At 33.9% G+C, this 10,797-nt stretch overlaps 1 protein-coding gene across 1 annotated transcript; it reads left to right on the top strand.

Annotated features, from left to right (window-relative positions):
• Positions 1-4,414: 4,414 nt before the first annotated feature.
• LOC140883185 (uncharacterized) lies at positions 4,415-7,685 on the top strand. The gene is made up of 6 exons (XM_073289551.1): positions 4,415-4,845; positions 5,665-5,917; positions 6,008-6,044; positions 6,295-6,400; positions 7,060-7,170; positions 7,472-7,685. Exons 1-6 carry the CDS (start codon positions 4,681-4,683, stop codon positions 7,586-7,588), a joined length of 789 nt encoding a protein of 262 aa, XP_073145652.1. The 5' UTR covers positions 4,415-4,680; the 3' UTR covers positions 7,589-7,685.
• The last annotated feature ends 3,112 nt before the right edge of the window (positions 7,686-10,797 follow it).

The following is a 10,797-nucleotide window of genomic DNA, read 5'->3' as shown; positions in this document are numbered from 1 at the left end:
ATTGAGTATTTATGCATGCGGTCTACTTCTCGTTTCTCCCGGTTTATTTGTAGGTACGAGGAAGAAAAGAAGGATTTTGGCAGAAGTTTATGCGTTCGAGCGGGTACTTTTTATCGCTCGAGCACGTGAAAGTTAAAATTGAGGAATGTGGCAGAAGTTTATGCGCTCAAGCGGGTGTTTTTGGCCGCTCGAGCGCGTCCGCCAAAAATTTAAGAAACAAAACAGAAGTTTAATTATGCGCTCGAGCGGGTACTTTTTACCGCTCGAGCGCGATCGCGAGAAGAATTCTATATCGGATCGATGGACTCTTGAAAAGGAAACAAAAAGATCATAGATTCTAGGGACCTATATATTTATCAGATTTTCGGGGGGGGGGGGGTGATTCAAATTCTATCTCGAAGGAGGCGCCTAGGGCTTGGGATTTTGAAGGCTATTGAAGAACGCTCCATCTTCTTCTTCTCACTTCTTCATTCTTGTTTATGATTAAAATTACTTTTTGAATTATGCTTTTGTTTATGGAGTAGTTTTTCCTTTCGATTAAGGCTGCGAGATTGAGCCGAGACTGATTTATGTTAGACACGTGGGTTTCTGTTTAGGATTTCTAATTTATTTGAATTATTGGTTGTTGGATTTTTCATGTTGTTTTTGTGAATGATTTGGCCAATTATTTACTTGATTTTTTGATTGATTCTAAGTCGAAATATTATAAGGAATTGAATTTTGCTTCACTTCAACAATTAACACAGAGTTAAATCGACTAGAAATAGTAATCGATTTCATTGTGCGGTTTTAGATGAAAAATTGAATTTTCATGATTATTTAATGTGTTTGAGTTTGATTATAATTAATTAAAATAATTAACCCGTCCAACTTGAATAAATTTAAAAAAGTCTAGAAATATCTTGTTGAATAGAATAGAAAAATTCACTGTGATTTGGAATAATCTTAAGTTTTAGATTGTGTCACGTGTATGCATGAATTAGCTCGATACCTTCGTGTGTCTTGATCGATTTATTTAATATTGAATTTATTCTCCAAATTTTAGTTGCAAGTTGTATGTTTACCATCTCTTTCTCTGTTAATTTATTTATTAGTTTAAGTTTTAATTGAATAAACTCAATCTCCTTTTATTATTTAGTCTAGATTAAGTAGAATAATTATATTTTGGTAATAATATATTAGTCTCTGTGGGATCGATACTTGAATTCGTCGTCCATTTATTATTATTTGACCTAGTCCGCTTGCTACATTTATTCATAACCAAAATTATCGGTCAAATGTCAATCATGCCCAAGTTTCCAATAAGACGTTGAAAGTTCTCGCTAGCCAGTAGATATGATTGCTTGATGTTAGCTGTAGATGACCAGATCTTATGCCTTAATATGCTCGAATTAAGTGTCTTCGAGTTCGAGCTATATTTGAAACTCAAAAATTTCAAATATTTTGACTTGAGCTCGGCTTGAAATGAAGTTCAAGTTCGATTTGAAATATTTGAATCTATTCATGAACTATTCGAACTATTGTTCAGATATTAAAGTTTAAAAACTTTGTTCGAAAGATTTCAATGCCCGAAAAGTTCGAAATGTGTATATATTTATTATATCATTCTATTATATTAATAAAATATTAAGATTCGTGAACTCTCGAACAAAATAATTTTGGCTCGAGATCGACTTAAAAAAAAGTTCGAACATGTTCGGATTTAGCTTGATTTCGATAAGTTCGTACGAATTAAATATTTATCAAGTCGGCTCGAAAAGCTCGTGAATCGGCTCGATTTGTTTGCACCCCTAGTTCTAATCTCCGACGGCCCCACCTTTCTAATGTAATGTATCAAACTAATGAAATTGAAATGGAACATTTTAGAATAAGAGTAGGTTTCTTATGAGACGGTCTCACGGATCCTTATCTATAAAAGGGTCAACACTTCTCATATTTCAATCAAAAATAATATTTTCGACATAAAATAATATTTTTTCACGAGTAACCCAGATAGTAGATATGTCTCACAAAACTGACTAATGAGACCGTCTCACATGAGTTTTTATGTTAGAATAGATATCTTGTGAAATGATCTTACAGATCTATAAATAGAGCCGTCAAAACGGGTCGGGCCCGTCGGGCCAACCGCCCCGCCATGAAAAATTGACGGGTTGGGTTGGGGTTTTACTAATGAGACCGTCTCACTATTTTCGACATAAAATAATATTTTTTCACGAGTAACCCAGATAGTAGATATGTCTCACAAAACTGACTAATGAGACCGTCTCACATGAGTTTTTATGTTAGAATAGATATCTTGTGAAATGATCTTACAGATCTATAAATAGAGCCGTCAAAACGGGTCGGGCCCGTCGGGCCAACCGCCCCGCCATGAAAAATTGACGGGTTGGGTTGGGGTTTTACTGGCCCGTTTGGAGGCGGGCCTAAACGGTCCAACCCAAACGGGCCACAGGTTAAGGCGGGGCGGGGCGGGGCTGGGCGGGCCGGCCTGCCTGTTTTATTAAAAATAATTTTTTTAAATTTTTTTTAATTACGAGTATAAAAACACTTATTTTTAAATAATGTGATTTTAAAATTTTAAAACTAGTATTTAATATATTTTTAATATATTATATTATTATTTTTTATGGTTACATATTTATTTATATTATTCAAATTATTTAAAAATGTGAATTTTTATTCAAAATATAATAGTTAACATCAAAATTTTAAATGATTTTTTTGATTTTTTGATTGTGACATTTATTATTTGTTATTATGTAACATTGTTGATATATATTTTTCAATCTTAAATATTAATTTTGTTTTTTTTAATTTTTCTAAAATTTTGGCGGGTTGGCCCGCCTAGCCCGCAACCCGCGGCAGGGCGGGGTGGGTTGGGGTTTTTATGGCCCGTTTGGAGACGGGCCTAAACAGGCCAACCCAAACAGACCGCGGGTCATGGCGGGGCGGGGCGGGGCGACCCGTCTGACAGCTCTATCTATAAATTATATTGTGAGACAGGTCCATCCAACCTATATCTATAATAAATAATAAACTCATAAAATAATATTTTTTTCAATGAGTCGGGTCAAATCGAATATCATTTGAAAAAATAAACCGTGAAACAGTCTCTAAAAGTTTTTATATAATTCTATCTCAAAAGTATTACTTTTATTATAGATATAAATCATGTTGACATACTCACTAACATAGATCCATGAGATCGTCTCACAAAATACTTACTATTTATAAAATAATAAAATAAGGTACCGTTTGGTTTGAGGTATGATATAAGTAATATATAGATAAGTAGTATAATGTAATAAAAAATAAAAAAAAATGATAGTTAAAATTGTATTGGATTTGATTGATAGATTATGATTTATTTGATTTGATTGATTAAATTTTATATAAAAATGTTAAATGACTATTTTGTCCTTTTAACAATAAATAAAATAAAAATTATATTATTTATAAGGGATAATATAGTAATTTGAATTCAATGATTTGATTGATGTGAGATAAATAATTAATGATTTGATTGATGTAAAATAAATAGTTAATATATAAATAAATAATATGATGAGAAGAACGTGGGATGAGATGAGATGAGTTATACATATATTATTAATACCGTGAACAGAACGCTGCCTAAGAGTATAAAAACCCGAAAAAACAGAAGCAATGTGCCCCAGTTTGAAAACACTAGATTTAAATCTGTTTGATTTATTTACGATTTAATTTTTTTTCCTTTTGTAAAAAAATAAAACGGTTAAATTATTGTTATTATTTAAAATATCATCTGCCTTAAAAAATCTAACATTTTTTTACGTTTAATAAATATATCACTTTCAATTATGAATTTCCTCTTGTATCCCTCATTTTCTTCTTTGTTAGTTCATCATGAATTAATGCATATTGTGTGTTAATGAACCTTTCATCTCCTTTTTTTTTTTTGTTAGTCCACCGTTATTTTAGATATTATCTGGTGTATAAAAATAATAAGTCTCTTGTGATCACATATCTTTATTTTTGAAACATGTCCCTTACTTATATTTATAATAAAAATTAATATTTTTAACATAAAAATATAATATTTTTTCATTGTTGATTCAATCAAGAGACCCATCTCTCAAATTCAGGGTTGGCTTATGCTAAATCGGGAGTGTTTCTCTTCCTATTTCAATAATATTAGATCACGTGAGACATATTAGATAACGTGAGACTCATATATTTTTATGAAAATTGACATATGTGATCCAATGTTTGATATTTAACCATATTATAAGGAGAAATAATCCAAATATAACATAGAATAATCCCGAAATTCACGGGTGAAACTGTCTCACCATTCTTTTGTGAGATATAGGTTAGCTGTCCGCCTAAAATTTGTCAAATCCAAGAAAGAAAATTGAAATAAAATTTGTGATATATAGTTCTTGACAAGTCAATTGTGAAAGCTTCATCAATGGAGTCCGTAGCAATAATTCCAACTTCCAACCAAATGTGTACGTAATCAAGATTAAGAATCGAAGAGAGTCCACCAAGAATCGGTATAATCCTCCATCTACTACCCCTACTCTTGCCTATATCATTAGAGAAAAGTTAAAGCTGTTTGGTGCAGAGTTTCAAGATTTCTCTCTCTTTCTCTCTTGATTGGCCTCCATTAGAGACGCAGAAGAAACTCGGTCGAAGATGGCCTCCTATCTGCGTCAGAAATGGCAGTCCTTTCAGATTACTTCATCCGGTTCTCAGGAACAAGAAGAAGAAGAAGAGGATTGCCGCAGCTCCGAGCAGGATGAGCCCACCAAGATTGGAATCATGCGAACCCTTGTCGAAGCACAAGATCCCACTGCAAAGGTTCGATCTTTTCTCACTTTCGGTCAACGATTTTGTCTTTCTTTGATATTATTTGGCATTCCGGAGCTTATGTTGGAAAATATCTGAATGGGTTATGAGTTTATTACTCTTTTGTCCATCTGATCTTGTTGATCTTTGGAATGTTGTGTGTTATTGATCATGTAAATTTGAGTTGACCTCCTAGTTGATCTGCCGGCCAAGATTTGCGCCAGGGGTGAGACCTGGGCGAATGGGCCGAAGTAAATTCAAACTTTGATGTGTGTGTATTTTTAACCAGCTCATTAAGTCTTTCCCTGGAGCCGTTGGATGTCCCACGTTGGGTAGTTAAAGTCCTTGAGAGTTGTATATATGAATAATCCTTCTCGCTGAGCTAGCTTTGGGATCTTTAACATCGTATCAGAGCCATCGATATGTGTTGTTAGATGATCCACATGGGATGGATCAAGTCGTTGGGAGTTGTATTTAATTGGACAATCTTCTGCTGTTGTCTAATACATTTGCTGATCATAGAAATTGTGTTTTGTGGTCAAAAGCGTGAACTTGGATTTTCTTCAAACTTTGATGGTGTGTGTATTTTTAACCCTATTAAGTCTTCCCCCAGTGTTCGCCTCTTGTCTCCTATCAGATAAAATTGCTGGATCTAACCCAATTTATCAGCATGTTAATCTATTCTACTGTTGTCTGATACATTTGATGATAGTAGAAATTGGGTTTTGCGGTCAAAAGCATGTAATCTCAGTGTATAAAGATTGCTGTTTCGGTGAAGAAGAGAACTGGTATTCTCTGTCATAGTACTGGCTGCTAACTGTTTGATTGCAGGATATCGATGACCTTATGCTCCGAAGATTTCTTCGAGCTCGTGATCTTGATGTTGAAAAGGCGACGACAATGTTCGTCAAGTATCTTAAATGGAGGAAGAATTTTGTTCCAAATGGTTGCATATCTCCATCTGAAATTGCAGAAAATCTTGGCCATAATAAGCTATTCATGCAAGGATATGATAAGACTGGGCGTCCAATTGTGGTTGTCTTTGCTGCTCGACATAAACCCACGAACGTGGATGAGTTTAAGCGTATGTGACATCACAGGCATTCTTATTCTAGCTAGTGTGCTGAAGTAGTACTATAATGTCTCAGTTTTTCTGTGTGCTTCTGTTTTACAGGTTTCGTCACGTTCACTCTTGATAAAATCTGTGCTAGGTAATCTAACTCACATAGTACTGTAATGTCTTCAGGAGGTTGTTTTTTTTTTTGGCTTTGGACCCTGTTTTCTCTATGAGGGCGTCTCTTCAGGCGGCTGAAACCTAAATGTTTAGAAAATTTTGAATTTGTTCAATGTGTTTTACCCTCACCCGACTGGTTCGCCTTTGGTTCTGTTCCCCTCATCTAAGTATAAAAAATTGAACTTGATGCTTATGCAGCCATTGATTCCTGAATCTTTTTTTCTCAGAATGCCAAATGGGCACGAAAAGTTCACTGCCATTGCAGACTTGGAAGGATGGGGCTATACTAACAGCGACGTCCGAGGATATCTTGCTTCTCTAACGATCTTACAGGTTCGTTTTCGTAGGAATACGTTGAAATTCTCACATGTATGTCTCGACTAGGTGAAAATTTGGTCAACATCGCTCAAAATTAAAGGAAAACACTCTGGCCTCTTCCATTCAATCCTTGCTTGTATACGGCGAAAGAAAGCTTCTTTTCATTGCTTTGCTTCGTGGTTGTCTGAATCCTTCAACTTGTTTTCTCTCTCCATAATTAGTATAAAGCCTTTCCCTTTTTCAAACACATGCTGCTTTACTAAAAGCTATAGTTCAATCCTACAATTATGATAAGAGCTAAAGTCATGTGTTTGATTCCCATGAATTACAAGGAGTGCATTTATGGTGCTGAAGATTGTCGATGTGCAATAATTGTCCTGGTTAGAATAGGGAACACCATACGATTTAAAATATCACAGTTGTGCCAGGATCAGAATAGCTATAGCTTTGGTAAAGCGATAAACTATCGATCCTACAGTCACCGTAAAAGACCAAACTAGGGAAGAGAGAAAATGCAAAATAAAGCAACTTTTGTGGTCTGCCCTCAATCCAAAGTCGTGTCAATGACAGTCATCTTCTCTTTGATGATTTCAATCGCAAATTTTTATAGTTACAATGCTATCAAATTCGATTTTGTTGTGATTAACATATTTATAGCATTGATTTGGTGACAGGATTGCTATCCGGAGAGGCTTGGCAAGCTGTTTATAGTTCATGTGCCCTATATCTTCATGACTGCATGGAAGATGGTTTACCCATTTATTGACAAAAACACCAAGAAAAAGGTCACATTTCTCTCCTTGTCCTTCTCGTGGATGTTGCACGATTTTTGCGAGCGGTTTTTGCACCAAAATAATGCAATTTCTACGACGAATACAAAACTAATCTTCAAGTCAGAAATTTGGAACTTTTCTTTACAAACAAATATTCTAAGAATATTTTGAGATTTTATTTACGACGGAATTTTTAAGTACATGTATTTCTTCTGATATATAATTATATTATTATTATTATTGAACGTAATTAATTCTGGACGTTAATACACATGCATATAGCTAATTTCTGATTGAATATTTACACATTCAGATAATATTTGTGGACGACAAAAATCTGCAGTCAACCTTAATTCAAGATATCGATGAGACTCAACTTCCGGATACATTTGGAGGAGAACTCAAACTAATTCCTATTCAAGATTGCTGATTATTAATTTTTGTAGCAATGCCATGAATTGAATATCAAAGTTGATTACTAATAAAAAAGTGTACCACTTAAAATAATTCACTTGAGTTTAGTGATATAGGTATGGTTTTTTTAACTCGTTTGCCAGAGCATATGAGAAGATATTTAATTTTGTGATCACATGATTTTGAATCACATGCAAAACCTCAAAAACCATTTCCGTAAAAGTGTCACATTCTTGGACTTTTAATTTAAATTATCTTAGTTTTTCAGTACTATTAAATTATATATCAAATGATATAAAGACGTGAAAAGCTTACATTTTTTAATTTTTTTGGAAATAATTGGTAAATTAAAAGTGAGGGCTAATTGCATTCACCCCCTGTGAAAAGTCTAAAAGACATAAAACCCCTTAAGAAATATTAATAGGCTAATGCATCCCTCATTTTTTTAAAATGTAGCACATTTCATCCCTATGTTATACAAACTCGGGCACATTTATATCCTCTCATAGGGGTTTTTATGCTAATTTTTTTAAAACATAGGGTCTAACATGCTATTAATTTTACACAGGGGGTTTTTATGCCTTTTAGACTTTTCACAGGAGTTGTGAATGCAATTAGCCCTTATTGTTTCGCCGATAACTTATAATCTATTTCACATTAACATTTTCAATCTGGAACCAGATCTTGGGTTTAAAACCCAATGACTCTTTACCAATTCAAATTGAAAAATCGTTATTGTGTTAATTTTCATTTTAAACTTCTTCTAATTCTAATTTCAGGCAGTTAGTCATTTGTTTAGTTTTGAATGATGTACAAAATGTGCTTAATTCATAAGGTGCCAAGGTTAAAATTAATATTTATTTCAAAACTCCTATTTTTATTTTTGTGATAAATACAAAGTAATTCACAATTTTTTTATTCAAACATTAGTCATTCCATTTTTACATTCTTCGATATTTTCCCCCACAAAACAGTTAATTATTTAGTGAGCAAAATTACAAGATTATTTTTCAATGGAGATTCAAAGTTATCAGAAGGACGAAAAAAATTGTGAAAATTAAATGAGGGATCAACCATGGGAAAAATTACATTGTTGGTCTTATAACTTACATATTTTTCATTTTTAAATTTAAAAATGTTATTAGTCAATTTACTAATTTACATACTAATTTATTTAGTCATTTTTCATCGAAGACTGAAACATAAAAAATGATGGTGTTACACCAAAATTTGCAACATGTCAAGGGACATTGTGAGAACCCGAAAATTCTGTTTAGTTCAGTTAGACGGATGAAATCAGTTCAGTTTAGCTCAAATTCAGTTAATCAATTCCAGTTCAATTCGAGACAGTTCAGTAGACTGGTAGGATCAGTTCAGTTCAGTTCAAGTTCAGATAGGTTCAGATCGGCAGATCAGTTCAGTCAGTCAGACTGAAATTTTAACAGTCGAGCTGCTGCTTCAAAGTTGTAACTGACGCATTAAACTCGAGATCATGATAAATAATGACATTAAATGGAACTTAACAGTCAGATTTTTGCCTATAAATAACACTCAGATTCCTTAGATAATGTTACACAAATTCTGAGCATAAGCACCTGGAAGTTCGAGTAAAAATAAATAGGTCGAGCAAGAAGGGATATCAGTATTAGTTGAGCAGTCAGTTCGAGCAGAAGTAGTGAAGAGAACCGAAATATAGTAGTCAGTATGAATTTCGAAACATGTATTTCTAATTTACTGAAACATATGAAATAGTGGTAGGAATATATATTCTGAACACTACTGATTACTGTATTATGGCCTCATTCTTTAGAAGATTATCATATAAAAGACTGATATTAATTAGTCACGAAACTCATAAGCGGATTTGCGCATAAAACAACTATTGATTATTCATGAAAATATGTTTTTTGTTCTGATGAATGTATATGAAATTCCTATTAAAACGATTTAAAAGCCGGTATGAATTCTCCCATTTACTGAGTGACACTTGTAACTCCACCCACCTCACACCATCTCAGATAAGACCAAAGAGAGAAATAGAAGATGACGGGCAAAATTAGTTCTGGGGCTGGTGAAGAATAACTATGATTTCTTCTGTTTAGTTTCTGTTTACTTCTGTTGATTTCGTTTATAGTTAATCTGCCGAGTTAGACTTGTTTTCTGTCTGTATCAATCCAAAGCGTTGTAAAGACGATATATGAATTGTGTTGTCATTTTCGAATTATGAATTGTAGAAAAGTTAGAGAGAAAAATATAACTCTTATATCTTGATAATGCTGATTACAATGGTTTATATAAACAACAGTTAAGATCTAAATTAGGAATATTTAAATCTTAGAGAATATTTACTCTAATCTAAATCCCACACAATTGGGATATACATTGACTAAATAATTATAATTATGCACACAATCTTCCTTGATTAGAAGTAGATTTTCTGACACTCCCCCTCAAGCTGGGGAATGAATGTCGTTCATTTCAAGCTTGCTTACTAGTCTCTGGAAACCAGCCCCAACCAATATTTTGGTAAATATGTCTGCAAGTTGCTCTTTTGTAGAAATGAAGGGGATGCAAATCAATCCACTTTACAACTTTTCTTTTATAAAGTGTATGTCCACTTCAACGTGCTTTGTACGGTCGTGTTGTACCGGATTATGAGCAATATTAATAGCTGATTTGTTGTCATAATAAAGCTTCATTGGACCTTTCCATTGAACCTTCAAGTCTTCTAAAACAAATTTCAGCCACAATAATTCACATATACCAAGAGCCATTGCTCTAAACTCGGCTTCTGCCCTGGATCTTGCCACAATGTTCTATTTTTTACTTCTTCAAGTCACGAGATTGCCTCCTAGAAAGGTACAGTAACCTGAGGTAGGTTTCCTATCGATTATAGAGCCTGCATAGTTTGCGTCTGTGTATGCTTCAAGAGTCAACTCACCTTTCTTGAATAAGATACTCTTTCCCGGTGTGCCCTTCAAGTATTGAAGGATCTAATGTGCAGCTCTAAGATGTGGTTCTTTGGGGTTGTGCATGAATTTACTAACCACACTAACCGCATAAGCGATATCAGGTCTTGTGTGAGATAGATATATGAGTCTTCCCACCAGTCTCTGATAAGATCTCTTGTCCACGGTTGGGTCCTCCACACTATCACCAAGCTTGTGGTTGAACTCTATGGGTGTCTTTGTTGGTTTGGCACCCAACTTACCAGTTTCCATCAAC

The sequence above is a fragment of the Henckelia pumila genome, chromosome 2, assembly GCF_033568475.1.
Source record: "Henckelia pumila isolate YLH828 chromosome 2, ASM3356847v2, whole genome shotgun sequence".
Lineage (NCBI taxonomy): Eukaryota > Viridiplantae > Streptophyta > Magnoliopsida > Lamiales > Gesneriaceae > Henckelia > Henckelia pumila.
The sequence above is the reverse complement of the archived record's forward strand: the minus strand, read 5'-3'. Positions and strand labels throughout refer to the sequence as shown.

Bases quoted from the DNA above. Each gene is read 5' to 3' on its own strand.
- LOC140883185 (XM_073289551.1), top strand. From the start codon at position 4,681: ATGGCCTCCTATCTGCGTCAGAAATGGCAGTCCTTTCAGATTACTTCA. The intron at 5,918-6,007 runs GTATGTGACATC...TCTGTTTTACAG, and splicing joins GAACGTGGATGAGTTTAAGC to GTTTCGTCACGTTCACTCTT. The intron at 6,401-7,059 runs GTTCGTTTTCGT...ATTTGGTGACAG, and splicing joins CTTCTCTAACGATCTTACAG to GATTGCTATCCGGAGAGGCT.